Source organism: Mastacembelus armatus, chromosome 7 (genome assembly GCF_900324485.2).
Source record: "Mastacembelus armatus chromosome 7, fMasArm1.2, whole genome shotgun sequence".
Taxonomy (NCBI): domain Eukaryota; kingdom Metazoa; phylum Chordata; class Actinopteri; order Synbranchiformes; family Mastacembelidae; genus Mastacembelus; species Mastacembelus armatus.
The window spans coordinates 15,036,416-15,055,323 of NC_046639.1; the positions used below are offsets into that span (position 1 = coordinate 15,036,416).

Sequence of the window (18,908 nt, forward strand, 5' to 3'; positions counted from 1 at the left end):
AAGTAACACCAAAGACTATTGGTAGCAGTGAGATAGGTAAAAGAGAAAAGTAGATGAAGAATGCCAAATGTATGCAACAAGAGGAGGTTGCATGTAAAATATCTGAGTAAGTGTGAAAAGGCTAATGGATGTGAATTTTTTTAGACCTAGGATGAGGTTCTACATAAGTGGATGAATGAGGCTGAAGTTCAGTGAGTGTGAAGGTTTCTCTCATGACAGAAAGTGAACTTTTATCAAGATGTCAACATCATATTCTGTACTCACGCTGTGGTTGACAAAATGAGAGATGTTGCCTATGTGTGCTGCATCCACCGTGTACACATCCTCCACATAGTCCAGGTCAAAAAGGTATGTAGACCCTTGGCAGTCATACACATGTCCCCTCCTTTCTGCTTCATCTGTTGTGATGATCTGGAGAAACCAAGGCAGGACAAAGACTGGTATAGTACGTCAAAAATAATGATCATTTAAAAAAAAAAAAAAAAAAAAACTGCTAGCAATATTTAAAAAAAAAAAAATCAAAAAAAAAAAAAAAAAAAAAAAAAAAAATCACAGGTACCATGCACATCAGCACACACAAGCTCAGCTGAACAATTACAATTTACCCTTTTGAGGGTCATGAGAAATGGAGCCCAGCTGACAAGAAAATAGTAAAAGGAAAGAAGGGCTGGCAGTACTTGTAAATGATAGATAGGGTATCTCTGGGCACTTTGGGCACATCACTTCTAAAGAGCAACTCAGATATAAAGACCTGAAACTGTTAGCGATTAGTATGAGGCCGTTATCTACCAAGGGTTTTCTCACGTTTACGTGACGGCTGAGTACATTTCTACTAACGCTGCCTGTGACGTCTTGTACTCAGCTGTGACCAGGCTGCAGACACAGCATCCACAGGCCCTCCTCCTTATTTCTGGGCACTTTAATCATGCTTATCCACCACCCCCGCTCTGTCCACCTTAACCCAGTATGTGACAATGTAAAACACTGGATCTATTTTATGCCAACCCTAAGGAGGCATATGATTCATCTCCCCTCCCTCCCCTTGGAAGATCAGATCACAACCTGGTTCATATCCTGTCCATGTACAAACCCCCTTGTACACAAGGAGCCAGTTTTCACCAACACAAATAGGAAATGGTCAAAGAGGGTCTGAGGGACTAGACTGACACTACTGTGGTAAGGACTGTGTGATCCAGGGAGGACATTGAGATTCTTACCCATTGCATTATGGACTGTATTAACGTCTGTGTGGGGAACACTAATGGTTTCTGACTAACTTTTTACATTGGTTGCACTGGTGTGCCTAAAGTTTTTATTTAGGTGCACCAGCACAAATTTAGGTGTGCCCTGTTTTTTTTTTTTTTTTTTTTTGGCAGCATCCTTAGCATCATGATGTAATGGCTTACTTTTTGTCATTTCCCACAATAATGTTAATCTTTGTGAATGGAAGTAACATAAATGCTTGTCTTTATTGTAACAACTTAAATAATTTTAAAACTAAACTTAAATAGTGATTGACAAAATTAATTGGTGATTCACATTGCTTGGTGATTCACATTGCTGTTATTGTTTACGTTCAGGCCATTCTTTTTCATTCAGAATATTTGACATTTTAATTTAGTGAAAGTAGTTCTTTTGTAAAATTGAATGTGACGTTGAACTTTATCTTTATCTGCCCACAGCTGAAACGCTGCAAAGCTGTGGTGTCCAAACACTTATCACGACATAAGATGTGCTTCTTCGCCATGCAGTTTTTTTACTGTCTTTGTGCAGATGCACCTACAGTAAAAGTGGTGCTGCCAGGCATGCCTGGGACGTAAACTACAAGAGCTGAGATGGAGAAGCAGCTGCAGTAGAACAGCATCAACTGGCTGGAAAGGCCTCAAAACCATCTATGGTTACAGAAAGTCTAGCTCCTAGGCTGAAGGGGACCATTCGTCCACCCCCTGCTCCCCACCTCCCCTTGCTTGCCAATTATCGATTTTTGTTTTGTATTTGTGTTCATTTAGTAAAACTGCAAAACTACATCCCTTTCCATTGCGTCTGCACTTCGGTCCAAACTAAAACCTATTTGCACCAAACTGTAACAAACTACTTAATCCATCATGCATGTCAGAGCAATACCGTAGGTCCTTTCTTCAAGCTGCTGTCACACTGCACAACCAGCTCTGCCCTCTATACGTACAACACCCACTGATAAACCCCCTTACACACCTATAAACTGTAAAAATTCAAAACACAAGAGTGCAATATTGCTAAAATTACTTTTCTATTGTTATATTTTATTAGATTTCTATTGTGTTATTCTGTTTTTAATGATACATCTCCCCCATCTTTATGATGGCCACATTTCAGACAGCAATAACAGCATGTTCTCAGAATGTCTTTACCAGGAGACATTCATATTGTTGTGCTCTGCTGTAAAATTAAGAAGTGCTAGTTAAAAAACAAATAAAAGGAAATTCATTTTTCCAACTTGGATGCTGAAACAGAGTGAACCAGTAACATACTCAAATACTGATACAGATATACACACACACTACATTTCACTCCCATATGCAGTACTTCATGCTAACTGTGACAAAAACATTCATGTGAAATCTCTATATTTGCTTAACCTCAGTATGACCAAAATACTCAGGTTCAAATACTGGTTTTAAACCAACAGCATCACATCAGTGATGTGACTCAACAGAACTTACCTCTCCCACATACTCCATGACAAATGTGTTCTTCTTGATATGCTGCAGTGTGCGGACACCCCATCCCCGGCCATTCTCTGTTTTAAAGATGCACAGGTCAAACTGGATGCCCTTCTGCACCACTCTGTTGGGACAATCAGGGCTACAGCTACATTGAGCATTACACTCATATATAGGTTGTCCTGCCCGGATCCGGACCTGTCCTTTATCATTGTAAGCCATGCGATGTAATGAGGCTCCTGGGCAGCAGCCATTCACTGGCTCCTCTAAACAGTTCTTACACTCACAACCCACAGCCATCTCATCTAACACGATACCCTGGCCTACTTTGTAGTTGTTTATATAGGTAAAGTTTTTTGGGGGGCCCTCGAGGTCCACTTCGTTTATGACAAAAATGCGACCGGGGTGGTTGCGTGTCATATTCAAATGGTCCTCCCAGAGCTGCAGACTCTGGCGGAGTTTGGCTTTCTGAGTGAGGATTGAAGCAACTTCCTTATCCAGCTTTTTAGGGATGCTCCGTCTCTTGTGGCGCCTCAATTCCTGATCCAGGTCCAGATGGAAATGCTTCATCAGTTTTGGGCACCTGAGATTCTTCTTTGGCTCCCAGGTGTTTTCAGACTCTGGGAACCCCTTCCACTTCACCAGATAGAAATCCTCACCCTGAAATACAAAACTTCAATCAGGGACAAAAACTGGCTTTCTAAATAATGCATTATTTACTATGTCAATACAGACAATAGATGTTTTAACTGCCAGTGGTGTAAAAGTTACAGCACCCAAACATCACACTAGGCATATTGTTTACAATATGATCACACTGATTCAAAATGTGAAAAACTGGCAAAATCCCTTTAATAACCGGGCCCTTTTAAGCAACTGCACACAAAATAAGTTCAGCAACTGGTCTTTCTCAGCCTGTCAATCTGCTGAGTGGAAAGGTTACCTATTCCACACTACCTATCTTATGTTATGAATGTTTCCACCCTAATCACATAGAGATCATTTCATTTTCTTGGAGAAAAAGGTCAAGATATAAAAAAGACTAAATGAAAAAAAAAAAAACTTTTATATAAAAATATATAATTCTCTATGTTCAAATGGGTCAAGCATGTAAACAAAACCATCACACATCTTCACTGTGTTCAAATTAACCACCGTTCCTTACATAATTGTAACCTATTATAAAAAGACTATAGACTTCTGAATTGCAAATTACAAGTACAAATCTGTTTTGACTGATCCTTAATTTGCCCCTTTTCAATTAGCATTCTAGTGTATTTGGGACACTATGTCAAACATACCAGAGAAAATCTGCATATTCAACATCCCCAGAATTTCAAAGGGAATAATATAAGAACACTGATTTGCAGGCTTTAATTGTGGATACAGACAGTGTTTCAACACTGTCCTTATCAGAAAAACAGTTGTCTTAAGTCCATGTACATTAAGTTATATAATGTATACTTCATTATTCTTGCAGACAGAGATATAGAGATATAGACAGGGTCTTGTCTTATAATACTTACCTTTGTCTTCTTGTAGTCGCATAGGAATTCCACCTCATATTCATTGACGTTGTTTCTGTTCACACCAAGCTGTTTACAGTGGACCCTTTCTCTGCGACATAGGGCTTCCAGGTCATCACACGATATCTTACAGGGCACACTGCAACCTGACACAGCAATTCCCCTTAGGTTAGTGTAGAATTTACTGATGCATCAGCAATGTCCGCACGGTCTTTCGATTTAAGATGTCCTGCTTATTGTTGAAAGTGTAAAGAAATAACTTTATTCCTCATCTGGGTGCATTCGACATTTTATCTAAAATAAAACCCACTTTCGAACCAATTAATCTACTGTTCTGTACGACAAAATACAGAAAGCTTAAGTTACTACTACCAATGTTTTCCAAAAAAGCGCGCCGACAATGAGTCCACACAAGCAAATCGAGACGGTTTTGAGTATTAGAAAGGTACAAATACTCCCCGCTGAAATATCAAGTATTACCGAATAACGCAGTAACTGTTACACAGTAGGATTTGAACACTTAAGTTAGTGATGCTAACGTTACACGGCGGGTAAGGCTTAACGTTACGAATACTGTTTACCCGCTAAACGACAGTCGCAGTCACAGCTAAACGAACTTCACAGACTCAACCATTTCTGCTTCCTAGATAAGACAGCACATATGTCAGCTTAATCATAGTTACTCCCAAAGTCCGATGTAACAATACTTCACAAAAGAGCTTACATTAAACCGCATAAGTGGCTACTTTGGACTGGGCTTCCTAAGGTCACGACACAATTCCACCACCGTGTTAATGTGAGGTCAACTCGACAACACAAAAGCGCACGTATCCGATGTCTGCACCGAAACTAAACTAAAGACTATCTTTGTATCCCTTTGTGTAACCTACAAAGGGATATAAAGTCAGAAATAATCTTCATGTGATACCTTTCAAATTTTCCGCCATGTTTTCTGCACAGCCGCCAAAACTGAAGAAACCACATTGGTGGGAAAGATCCTGCCGCAGGCCAGGCTGTGGCGGTTGCTGATTGGACGAGCGTCATCCTTCAGTTCTCTCATTGGTTCAGATGTAGTTAGGCGGGTCTTCCGGCCGGAACAGACGTAGTTTTTTTCTTTATTTATAAGAAACAAACACACACACTCACACAGATATATCGATGAGTTAAAATTTCATTTGCAAGGTGACGTTTGAAAAGTTATTTCTGAAGCAACTGGAAAAGGACAAAGAAAACGCATGATTATATGGCTCATTTTTACAAAAGTTGCGTTTATCATCAAAGTGATGATACGTGTTCGTGACTGGTAATTCTTGTGAAACGTGTGGTACATAAGGATTTAGACGTATTCGTACCTCAACCGATTACCATTTTCATCAAACGCTGAAGTAACAAAAGGTATACCTCTTTCAACCCAGTTCACTTCTGTTAGAGAAATTAAAATGTTACCCTCAAGTTTATTAATCTGCTTTACTTTAATGTAAGTCAAAAACACTTTTGAGTAGGGCCTGTTACCTCTTGCCTCTTCCTAAGGTCAGTCTGTTCTGACCTTCACTTTCTGATAAGACACTTAGTATCGAAACCCAGATGTTTTGCAGTTTCATGGGAAACTGCCTCCTCTTTCTTCTTCTATCACATGACTGTTTGTATCATAGTATTAAAATGATTTGCTGCCCAGCTAAGGGCCAGTGATCCTCATGCTGTACCAAGGTGCTGTGTGACTGTTACTCCTTGCAAGTAAAACTTCTATATAATCTTACCGAAGTTCGTCCTCTGAGTCTATTTGTTAAAGAATTTACCTACTTCATATAGTATTTCTATTGTCACAATAACTCTCCTATGTGGTGAAAAGTTATGAGTCTTACACTTAATCAATTTCTTCATACTTATATTTTTTACTTTAGTGTATATACTGTTAACTTACAACAAAGCACACTGAGAACCACTGTATACCGAAGTCAAATTTCTTGTATCCAACATACTAGTCAATAGAGATGATTCTGATAGCTTGTTGGTAATTTAGAAATATTGTAGTCACATCCGATTAGAACTCTTGTAGAAGTTGGAAACTATGGTATAAGTCTGGAATAAAGTGCAAAATGATTGTGTGATTTGATACATTTCTTTAGCCAAATGACCTATGTGTAATATAAATTTAAATAAATGCTTGATCTCCAGATTACTGTAACTCATTACTATCAGGATGTCCCAGTATCTCCATAAAAAGCCTCTAGTTGATCCAAAATGCTGCAGCCAGAGTTATGACAGGAACTAGCAAGAGAGATCATATTTCTCCTATATTAGCTTCTCTTCATTGGCTTTCTGTAAAATAGCACGATATAGAGAATAGAGAATATCCATCCATCCATCTTCTATACCCGCTTTTCCTGGTTCAGGGTCACGGGGATCTGCTGGAGCCTATCCCAGCTCTCTCTCGGGTGGAAGGCAGGGGTACACCCTGGACAGGTCACCAGTCTGTCGCAGGGCCACATATAGACACACAAAGACAAACAACCTCACACACTCACACTCACTCCTACGAGCAATTTTAGAGTCACCAATCAACCTAACATGCATGTTTTTTGGACTGTGGGAGGAAACCGGAGTACCCGGAGTAAACCCACGCAAGCACAGGGAGAACATGCAAACTCCACACAGAAAGGCCGGGATGCGAACCCACGACCTTCTTGCTGTGAGGCAGAATAGAGAATATAGAGAATAGAATTATAAATCCTTCTCTTCACATATCAGGCCCTTTATGATGAAGACCCTGCTTTTTAGAAGAAAAAAAAATAGTTTCCAAAAGTAGAATGGGAGGCAGAGGCTTTATATATCTCTACTCTCACTTTCTCTCTCCTGTAGTTTGTGCTCTGTCTCTGTCCCCTCTCTCTATACCAGGTACGCCTGGTCCTGGAGCTGTATATTGCTGATGTGCAGTGACTGGTCCCACCAAACTACATAGGGTTTATTTGTTGTTGCTGTTGTTTTCTCTCTCTTCTATCCACTCACCCCAACCAGTTGATGTAGACAGCCACCCAAACTGAGCTTAGTTCTACTTGAGGTTTCTTTCATTTGAGAGTTTTTCTCTGAGGAGGTTGCATTCTGCAGTCTCACCACTAGAAACCATAAAATCTTTAAATCTTTCACATTTTACACATTGCACCTTTAGGTGAAACAGAGGTAGTACTGCCAGAGTCTGAGATACTCTGGACATTCTGCACAAGCCAATGCCCATAAAGCCTTACTGACTGGCCTGTTTATATAAATAATCAGACCTTGCTGTTACCTACTGTTTTGTAGTGCATGCTTCTCAGTTCTTCTTCTCTGAACTGACTTCTTATTTCACTAGAGTTGTTTTTGAATGTTCTTAGTGACTTAAAGGATATTTGAGTAGCAACATAAAATATGCAAATCATACATAGTGGTTGTGTACATTTGTCAAGCCACACATTCCTTAGTAGTAATTCTTGTACAGGGAGGTTGTGAACTCTAATCTTGTTTGTTTTTTTAAAAAAGCCACAAGTCTAATTTATATAGGGGCTCATTTCTGGCACAGGAATGGAAAAAGATCCTTTATCTCAAAATACTCAGCTGCTTTCTCAAAATAATGAAAAGATTCATTCGCAAATCATTCAGTATCTTGAAAGATTTTAATATTTTTGACTTAGGCCTACCATCAGGAGGTAATGTGCACTAGCTCACTTCTTGAAGTAAAAAACGTATTGAAAAACAGGTTTGCTCAAGTCCTCCTGCACCATTCTTGGGAAAACCACTTCAGTTTGGGGGTTATACTGATGGCTACATTGTGTTAACTGCTACCAGTACACCTAAAGCTCTCATGATCATGATGTCATCACATATCATAATAATTGATCAAACTAAAACTAGTGCTGTCAATCAATTAAAAAATGTAATAATTGCAAATTTAAAATATTAGAACTTCCCTGTAAATGTGTTCAAATAAAGAAATGCATGACAAACTAGTTTAAGAAAACAGATCCAAACTTCCATCTGGAAGCTTGTTATAACGAAATTTGCCGTTTAGCAGACCAGGCGTCGCGTCTTCTGCCATCATAGTAAGTAGTGTAGCGCTCGCTGTAACTTACCCTTATCACACAATGATAGATCTGCGCTGCAAAGACACCAAGAAGTTGGGGTCAAACCTTATCAAACGATTAATTTGCATTAAAAAATATCAACGCGCCACAGAAACAAAGAGAAAGTGTCAGCAGTCACCTTGAGTTTCTTTCTCTAAAATCTAAAAATCAGGTTAGAAATCTAGGGGTAATCATGGACTCAGATTTAAAATTTTAACAGCCACATTAAATCAATAACATCATCAGCATTTTACCATCTCAAAAACATTGCCAGAATCAAAGGGATCATGTCTAAACCACGACCAAGACTTGGAGAGACTCATCCATGCATTTATCTCTAGCAGGTTAGATTACTGTAACGGCCTGCTCACAAGGCTCTCAAAACGAGCTGTAAGGCAGCTGCAGTACATTCAGAATGCTGCTGTATAACCACATTTCTCCTGTTGTCAGATCTCTGCACTGGCTTCCTGTCGCTCAGAGAATAGACTTAGAAAACAGCACTGCTTGTGTATAAGTCTCTTCATGGCTCAGCTTCACAGTACATCTCTGACATGTTGGTGCCACATGAATCATCTTGAACTGGGACAGGCCTTGTGCTTGTGCCCAGAGTTCAGGACTAAACATGGAGAAACAGCGTTTCAGTTTTATACAGCTAAAATATGAAATAGTCTTCCTGATGATGTTAGACAATCTTCATCTCTGGCAATGTTTAAGTCCAAGCTAAAAACTTTTCTTTTTAGAGGCATATGACAACTGAAAGTGTTTTATCTGCACTTATTCTCCTTTAATTTTATCTCAAGTTCATATTGCAGTTTCTCATTTTGATTTTTGCGTATGTACTTTTAACTTGTCTTTTATTTCTGTAAAGCACTTTGAATTAGTCTGCTATATAAATAAACATGCCTTGCCTTGATACAGTTTGTCCTGAATATTTAAAAACAGGAGCTCTGAAACAAGTGCTGTAGTGGCAAGCTTACCCCCGAGGGTGGAGCAGGTTTTATGCTTTCGTGTGGAGACAGTGAATACAGTTTGAACCACTAGCAGGAGTAAAAGGATGGGTTTGTATTGCTGTGGGTAGTCAGTGATGATGGCATTGAGCTGCAGGACTGTGCAAAGTTAATGCTTGTATCTGCAGATCAAGCGGGCAGGACGGTGCAAATGTTAGTGTGTCAGGCTGTGGTGTTTCACCGTGGCAAGGTGCTAGCTTCTCACCAGATGAAACCACACTTTGGAAATATGCAGTTCTGCCTTCTTGCACCACTGCTATAAATGGAAGGCTGAGCAGTCTGATTGAAGCACTTTGTATTCAGTCTTTCAAAGTCCTTTTTAGTTTTATGGGGAGTTTTCTTTTGTTTTCATAGGCTACATTTAACTCTGAATTTTAGATAATTAAGCAACTAAAATTAAGGTAAATGCAACTTTTTTTAGACATCATCTTCTATTGCTTACTCTTCTCAGTACTCTCTTAATGTTCTCTTTCTCTCTTCCTGGAGAAAAATGCTTATCTTATCTGATTTTTCTCCACACGGTTGTTCAGTTGTAACCCCATAAACCTATGGCATCTATCTTGGATGGTGGTGTGTAGGACTCTGGTGGTGAGGAAGATGAAGAGGACAAGGGCAGAGCAGCGGACCAAGTGGTAGAAGATGAAAAAGGAAGAGTGTTGTGTGGTTTTCAGGGAGGAGCTGAAACGGGCTCTGGGAGGTCAGGAGGTTCTTCCAGATGACTTGACAGCTACAGCTGAAGTGATCAGGGAGACAGGTAGGAGGGTACTTGGTGTGTCATCTGGAAAGAAGAAAGCAGATAAGGAGACTTGGTGGTGGAATGAGGAAGTTCAGGAGTGTGTTAAGAGGAAAAGGATAGCTAAGAAGAAGTGGGACCCCGAGAGGACAGAAGAGAACAGACAGGAGTACAGGGAGATGCAGCGTAAAGTGAAGGTAGAAGTGGCAAAGGCCAAAAAAAGGGCATATGAGGATTTGTATGATAGGTTGGACACTAAGGAGGGACAGGTGGATTTGTACAGATTGGCGAGGCAGATAGACAGAGATGGGAAGGATGTGCAGAAGGTTAGGGTGATCAAGGACAGGGATGGAAATGTGTTGACAGGTGCCACGTGTGATGGAAAGATGGAAAGAATACTTTGAAGAGTTGATGAATGAGTAAAATGGTAGAGAGCACAGGGTAGAAGAGCTGACTGTTGTGGAGCAGGAAGTAGCAAAGATTAGTAAGGATGAAGAGTGGAAAGGCAGTTGGTCCTCACGACATATCTGTGGAGGTATGGAAATGTTTAGAAGAGGTAGCAGTAGAGTTTTTGACTGGGCTACATAACAAGATCTTGGAGAGTGAGAGGATGCCTGAGGAATGGAGGAGAAGTGTACTGGTGCCCATCTTTAAGAACAAGGGAGACGTGCAGAGTTGTGGAAACTACAGAGGAATAAAGCTCATGAGTCACACAATGAAGTTAAGGGAAAGAGTAGTGGAGGCTAGGCTGAGGTCAGAAGTGAGCGTTTGTGAGCAGCAGTATGGTTTCATGCCAAGAAAGAGTACCACAGATGTAATATTTGCTTTGAGAATGCTGATGGAGAAGTACAGAGAAGGCCAGAAGTAGCTGCATTGTGTCTTTGTAGATTTGGAAAAAGCGTATGACAGGGTGCTGAGAGAGGAGCTGTGGTTTTGTATGAGGAAGGTTGGAGTGGCAGAGAAGTATGTTTGAGTGGTGCAGGACATGTATGAGAGCTGTAAGACAGTGGTGAGGTGTGCTGTAGGGGTGACAGAGGAGTTCAAGGTGGATGTGGGACTGCACCAAGGATCGGCTTTGAGGCCCTTCTTGTTTGCTGTGGTGATGGACAGGCTGACAGATGAGGTTAGACAGGAATCTCCATGGACCATGATGTTTGCAGATGACACTGTCATCTGTAGTGAGAGCAGGGAGCAGGTGGAGGAAAATCTAGAGAGGTGGAGTTTTGCTCTGGAAAGGAGAGGAATGAAGGTTACCCGCAGTAAAACAGAGTACATGTGTGTAAATGAGAGGGACTCAAGTAGAATGATGAGGTTACAGGGAGTAGAGGTGAAGAAGGTGGAGGATTTTAAGTACCTAGGGTTAACAGTCCAGAGCAACAGAGAGTGTGGAAAAGAAGTGAAGAGACGTGTGCAAGCAGGATGGAACGGGTGGAGGAAAGTGTTAGGTGTGATGTGTGACAAAAGAGTGTCAGCAAGAATGAAAGGAAAGGTGTACAAGACCAGCAGTGTTGTATGGTTTAGAGACAGTGGCACTAGAAAAAGACAGGAGGCAGAGCTGGAGGTAGCAGAGCTGAAGATGTTGAGGTTCTCTTTAGGAGTGATGAGGATGGATAGGATCAGGAATGAGTGCATCAAATGGACAGTCATGTTAGATGTTTTGGAGAAAAAGCCAGGGAAGCCAGACTGAGATGGTTTGGACATGTTCAGAGGAGGGACAATGAACACACTGGTAAAAGGATGCTGAGGTTAGAGCTTCCAGGAAGGAGGCCTAGAGGAAGACTAAAGAGGAGGTTCTTGGATGTAGTGAAGGAGGACATGAGGATAGTTGGTGTGGGTGAGGAGGATACAGAGGATAGGTTTAAATGGAGGCAGATGATTCGCTGCGGCGACTCCTGAGGGGAGCAGCCGAAAGGAAAAGAAGAAGATCCAGGGCTGGTTGAAAAGAATACAGTGTACTTATTTAAGAGTTATTTAAATGGGTATTGCAGCTTCTATAGGCCACAAGCGAGGCTTAAGACTTTTGAGGCCTCAATAATTTTCAAATAAAGTATTTTGTTCAGCTGACCATGTCATGTTTCTGTGTATTCTGAATGTCCAAACTGAGCTATAGCTGTAGTGACAGGCTCACTGAAATAATTTATACAAATTAGCTATAGCTAGAATGGCTTTAAACAAATCATTCACAATCTCTTTCAGTTGAGAGAAAAATATCAAATGTCTTTCTGTGAAAAAAGCCCTGGAAAAACACATGAAGAAGAAAAGCTGGATAAAGTCCTAGATCCTCCGTACTACAAAATACAGTACATTACATCATTACAGACCACACAGCTTGACTAGATAATGCTTAATGGGAGAACATGCTCTGATCAAGGTTTGAATAAATGACTTACATCACCATAGTCATACTGTTCATCTGTCCACAGGACCACAGTGATAAAGAACAGGACACTGCGAACAATAGAGAGTTACAATAGAAGGGAGAACGTTTTAACATGTTAGCAGTATGCTAAGTCACACTAATACATTTGTGTCAATAAAATCAAATTAAACCATTCAAAATAAGTATGTAAAATGTACTTCAATGTGATGATGAGGAGACCCAACCTGCCACCATCACAGCTGATGGAACAGCTTGACTCTTTTGAAATCTATTCAAAGCATCAAATATTCAATGCAAGTGTTTTTTTTGTTTTTGTTTTTTTTTTGTCTGGTGTTCACCTGTTGATGGCCACCATTGGGAGACAGCAGCAGCAGCAACAGTGGAAAAGATCTGGAGATACCTGCTGTCCAAGGCAAGGCAAGGCAAATTTATTTTTATAGCACCATTCATACACTACGTAATTCAAAGTGCTTTACAAGGCATATAATTACATTAAAAGCATGGAAAAGAGCATTTAAAAACAAAGACATTTAAAATAAAATACATTTAAATAAAATAAAGTAAATTAAAATAGCATGTAAAAGCACATTAAGAAAACAATGATGAAAAATTATTTGAAGGCAGCAGTAAACAACAGTGTTTTCAGTCCTGATCTGAATGAGCTGGCAGTTTGACCTCAGGTGTTCAGGAAGTTTGTTCCACAAGTGAGGAGCATAGTAACTGAATGCTGCTTCACTTTATTTGGTTCTGGTTCTGGGAACACAAAGTAGACCTGTCTCAGATGACCTGAGTGGTCTGGAAACCTCATAGGGAACTAATACATCTTGATCCACAACCATTCAGTGCTTTATAAACTAGCAATAAGATTTTAAAATCTATCCTTTGACTAACGGGAAGCCAGTGTAGTGATCTGAGAACTGGTGTGATATGGTCCAGTTTCCTGGTGTTTGTAACGACTCTGGCAGCAGCATTCTGGGTTAGCTGCAGCTGCCTGATTGACTTTTTGCTAAGACCTGTAAACAAGCCATTACAATAATCTAACCTACTGAAGATAAATGCACGAAGTTTTTCTGCATCCTGTTTAGACAGAAAACCTTTTATTCTAGCAATGTTTTTCAGGTGGTGATAGGAAGATTTAGTGATGGATTTTATGTGGTTGTTAAAATTCAGGTCTGAGTCAATGATTACACCAAGGTTTCTGGCTTGGTTTGTAGCTCTCAATGACATGGAGTCAAGGTGAGCAATGACCTTTGACCTTTCACTTTTGGGGCCAAAACAATCACTTCTGTCTTGTCTGTATTGAGCTGGAGAAAATTCTGGCACCTCCATTCTTTGACTTGATTAATACACTCACATAATGAAATTAGAGGACTATAATCATGAGATGATACTGATAAATAAAGTTGGGTGTCATCTGCATAGGTATGGTAGTCAATGTTGTAGGTAGTCAAAATCTGAGCAAGGGGCAGCATGTAGATATTGAATAAGAGAGGTCCAAGAATAGACCCTTGAGGAACCCCACATTTAATTTTTGTTCGCTCAGACTCGTAATTACCAAGTGAGACAAAATAGTCTCTATCTTCTAAGTAAGATTTTAACCATTTTAACACTGTGCCAGTAACTCCCACCCATGTTTCTAGTCTATCAAGCAGCACATCATGATCAACTGTGTCAAATGCAGCACTGAGATCCAGTAGTACTAAAACAGAGGTTTTGGATTCATCATTATTCAAATGTAAATCATTTAAAATTTTAATAAGTGCAGTCTCAGTGCTGTGGTGTGTGCGAAATCCAGACTGAAGTGCATTAAAAAGATTGTTTTGCACCATAAAACTGTGAATTTGTTGAAAAACAAATTCGTTATTTTACCTTACCTTACCATTTAAAAATGGAATGGATTTGATATTGGCCTGTAGTTACTTACTGCTGAAGCATCTAGATTAGGCTTTTTAAGAAGAGGTTTTATGACAGCAGTTTTTAAGGCCTGGGGAAACTGCCCTGACTTAACTGAACTATTGACAATCTGCAATACATCTGAAGCTAAGCTGTTAAAAACATTTTTTAAAAAATTTGTTGGTAAAATATAAAGGCAGCATGATGTAGCTTTTAATTGTAGAAGCGTTTCTGCCAGAGCTCTGTGATCAAGGAGACCAAAATGTTCCAGATTCACTGGAGAACAAGGAGGCACAGGTGATATTGTCATGATCCTTGGACTGCAGCTAGATATAGTTTGTCTTATCTTTAATATTTTGTCTGTGAAAAAAGCTGCAATATCATTGCATGACTTTCAGTTCAGAAGGAACAGAGGCTGCTGGGTTTGTGAGTCTGTCTACAACCGAAAACAATGTGCAGGCATTATTGCTGTTTCTATTGATAACCTCTGAGAAAAATGATTGCCTTGCATTTTTTAATTTTTGGTTATAGTTGTGAAAACTCTCTTTGTACAAGTCGAAATGAACCTGGATTTTGGTTTTTTGCCACTTGCGTTCTGCCTGTCTGCATATTCTTTTCTGAATTTTAACCACTGTGGCATTTCTCCAAGGTGACATTTTTCTTGCTGACAATACTGTGGTCTTAATTGGGGCAATGGAATCAATAACAGTCATAACTTTGGAGCTGAAACTGCTTACAAGATCATCAACAGGGGCTGATGGCATGGTTGGTGATGGTGCAGTCAAAGCAGCAAGCATATCAGCTTTTCCTCCAAAGAAGTCTGTAATCAGTCCCATGAATTTCAGCAATATTGTTATTATTATTGTTGTTAGCAACATTTAATTGCTGTTAAAATTGAAGGCCCTTTACCACGTTATCCTTCTAACAGAGAAAAGCACATTGCATAAAGGCTGAGAACAATATCTTTTGATAGTAATGACATCATTAGAAACTTGAAATTCAACTGCTGAACAAGTAAAACATTGTACTTACCACTGAAGATTTGTGAGGACAGAGGGATCTCAGGCCCAATCCATCTACAGTTGTTCCCTCTTCCGATTCTGAATATAATTTTATTCTCCTCTCTTTTCACTTGTCATACAACAAACACGCAAACATGAACAAATTAATTAGCCAGCTACAAAAACATGTTTTTGAATAATGGCCAACAGTACCCAAAAAACCCTGTAGTCTTCCCAAATCAGGGATGAAAGACTGGTGTTTAGGCCAGTTCCCACAGGCTTTTGTCCTTTTATTTCCGTGTTGACCTGACCAGTTTCCCTCCTGATTAGAGACATTAATGACTGACTAGATACATGAGAAGACAGGTGAGGGATCCAAGTCCATTCAAGAGGCTTGAAGTACATCTAAGAATATCTCATGAAAAATACTGTTATTAATTTTAAAAAAAAAGTCCACAAATAAATATTTGAAATAAACAGTAAGTCAAATCATGTTTGTAAAAATATGTCCTCTGTTTGTTTTTTGTTTGTTGTCTGTGTGTTTGTTTTGATTCGGTCTATAGCTTTTTTTTTTTTTTTACTGCAACTTTTGCTGCTGTTTCGAGAGAACAAGCTCTGAGGAGCCTCTATATATTATCTGCTCAGTAGACAGCCACAATTAGAGGTCAGTTTTAGAGCCTGATATTTTCTCAGAAGTTTGTTAAAACCAAAAAAGAGCCCCATGACCCTGGTTAAGGAATAAGTGGGTATAGAAAGTGGGTATAGAAAATGGATGGATGGATATTTAAAGAGAGAAAGTATTGAACACTCAAAATAAAAGCTAATGTTACTCCATAGCTGTTCGAATTATAAACAGGCAACTGCTTGCTAATAAGATACCATATCAACTTTATAAATTCAGAATGCCAATATTGTTTTTACAACTTGTTTGACAACCTTTAAGATAACTGATAAAACCAATTATAAAGCTTTACTAGTACAGCAACAGCAGCCTAGTAGATGACATGAAAATGTCCATTTGAAAGTACTCTGTAAGTTTTTCCATCAACATAAGGATCACTGTTTTGTGGTACTTGCTGTATTAGATCAGTTCAGCTGGTGTTAAACATGCAGTAAATTACAAGTATTTTACATAAAAATGCAGTGCACTTTCAACAGATCACCAGTCCCCCACCAACATTGTGCAATTTAGAAAGCACCAAAGCACTTCCTTGACATCCCATGCAATGATTTGTCTGGCCAGACAGCAGAGGAAGTACTGTTTGGACTGATATATCCAACCCTGGCATGCAACCATGGTCACTGGAAATAAGTCTGTTGTATAGGGTGTTGAAATAGGCTAGTAAAATGATCTATGTAAATGGAGTGATAGTCGTTAGACCCACACTCCTGAGTTATTTTCACTTCACACAACAGGCTCGTTAGGTAAACAATAGAAGTGAGCAGAGGTAGGGGTCGTTAGGATTTCTACCAAATTTCAGTGGGAGAGCAACTCTTACCTGGACAAATTCTACCACCACTGCAGCCTGAGTGACATTGCATTGGCTGCAACAGCACTATGTAATTTTCTTATATGGGTAGGATTATCCAGTGTTTTACTCCTAGTCTGGGTGGAGTTAGCAAACAGTTATAACTCATTTGAGAGCCTCACTCTTAGCATCTCATATCCAAACTGGAAAACACAAAAACCAGTTCTACTTGTCATTGTGTACTGTCCACCTGTCCCTTACTCAGACTTTTTAACTGAATTTCCAGACTTGGCGACAGGGTAGAGGAGAAACTCCCTTTAACGGAAGAAAAAACCTCCAGCAGAACTGGGCTCAGTTTGGGCGGCCATCTGCCTCGACCGGTTGGGGTGAGTGGATAGAGCAGAGAGAAAAGGACAGCAACAATAAACAACAAACAGACACTGCAGGTTGGTGGGACCAGCTGCTTCCATAGGAGAGGAGCTTGATAACTAAAGGCTCTGCCTCCCATTCTGCTTTTGGAATCTCTGGGAACCACAAGTAGACCTGCACTCTGAGAGCGAAGTGGTCTATTGGGATAATATGGTACTATGAGGTCTTTAAGGTATGAAGGAGCTTGATTATGAAGGGATTTGTATGTGAGAAGAAGGATTTTAAATTCTATTCTATATTTTACAGGGAGCCAATGAAGAGAAGCCAATATAGGAGAAATATGATCTCTCTTGCTAGTTCCTGTCAGGACTCTGGCTGCAGCATTCTGGATTAATTGGAGGCTTTTTATGGAGATATTGGGACATCCAGATAGTAATGAGTTACAGTAATCTAGCCTTGAGGTAACAAATGCATGGACTAGTTTTTCTGCATCATTTTGAGACAGGATGTTCCTAATTTTGGAAATGTTGCGCAGGTGAAAGAATGCAGTTCTAGAGATTTGTTTTATGTGTGAGTTAAAGGACATGTCCTGGTCAAAAATAACTCCAAGGTTTTTTACAGTAGTGCTAGAGGCCAGGGTTATGCCATCTAGAGTATCTATAATTTTAGAAAAGTTATTTCTGAGATTTTTTGGCCCAAATATAATGACTTCTGTTTTCTCCGAGTTTAAAAGTAAAAAGTTACTGGTCATCCAGGCCTTTATGTCAGTTAGACAGGCTTGAAGTCTGGTTAACTGGTTTGTGTTAACAGGTTTAATAGATAGATATAACTGAGTGTCATCTGGATAGCAATGGTAATTATTAGAGTGCTTCCTAATGACATTGCCTAAAGGAAGCATGTACAGGGTGAACAGAATCGGTCCTAGCACGGAGCCTTGTGGAACTCCATAATTAACTTTTGTTCGTGTGGAAGGTTCATCATGGACATGAACAAACTGGAATCTGTCCGATCAATAGGATTGGAACCACTTTAACGCTGTTCCTCTGATACCAATCACATGCTCCAGTCTCTGTAATAAGATGTTGTGGTCAATGGTGTCGAATGCTGCACTAAGGTCTAGGAGGACAAGTATTGAAACAAGTCCATTATCTGAGTCTGAGGCTAAGAGAAGATCGTTGGTAACTTTCAACAGTGCTGTTTCTGTACTATGATGTGCTCTAAATCTAAATCTAAATCCTGATTGAAAATCTTCAAATAGTTCATTCCTGTGTAAGTGGTCTGATAGCTGCTTAGCAACAGCTTTTTCTAGGATTTTAGAAATAAATGGCAGGTTGCATATTGGTCTATAATTAGCCAAGACTCCTGGATCAAGACTAGGTTTTTTGAGTAAAGGTTTGATTACTGCAGTCTTAAAGGCCTGTGGTACGTAGCCTGATACTAGAGATAAATTTACCAAGTCTAATAAAGATGAGTTGATTAATGGCAGGGTGTCTTTAAGCAGTCTAGTCGGGATGGGGTCTAAGAGACAGGTTGATGATTTCGATGAAGCAACTACTGATGTAAATTCAGAGAGATCTATGGGAGAGAAGCAGTCTAAACATAACTGAGGTCCTACAGATGATTCAAGAGCTACTGTAGTAGAATATTCATTTATTGCAGGTATAGGAAGCATCTGCTGAATTTTATCTCTAATAGTTGTGATTTTATTTGTAAAGAAACTCATAAATTCATCAC

The 18,908-nt window shown here is 39.6% G+C and overlaps 1 protein-coding gene across 2 annotated transcripts in view; it reads right to left on the reverse strand.

The window, feature by feature from the left end:
* Nucleotides 1-5,285, reverse strand: part of suv39h1b (SUV39H1 histone lysine methyltransferase b) — a 31,200-nt gene extending 25,915 nt beyond the window's left edge. For both annotated transcript variants that reach the window (XM_026333027.1, XM_026333026.1), the window contains exons 1-4: nt 5,157-5,285; nt 4,229-4,374; nt 2,703-3,362; nt 265-411 (exon numbers count right to left, since the gene is read on the reverse strand). In XM_026333027.1, the coding sequence (XP_026188812.1) occupies nt 265-411; nt 2,703-3,362; nt 4,229-4,374; nt 5,157-5,175 (972 nt within the window). In that variant the 5' untranslated portion in view covers nt 5,176-5,285. The remainder of the gene's footprint in view (nt 1-264; nt 412-2,702; nt 3,363-4,228; nt 4,375-5,156) is intronic.
* Nucleotides 5,286-18,908: the final 13,623 nt, after the last annotated feature.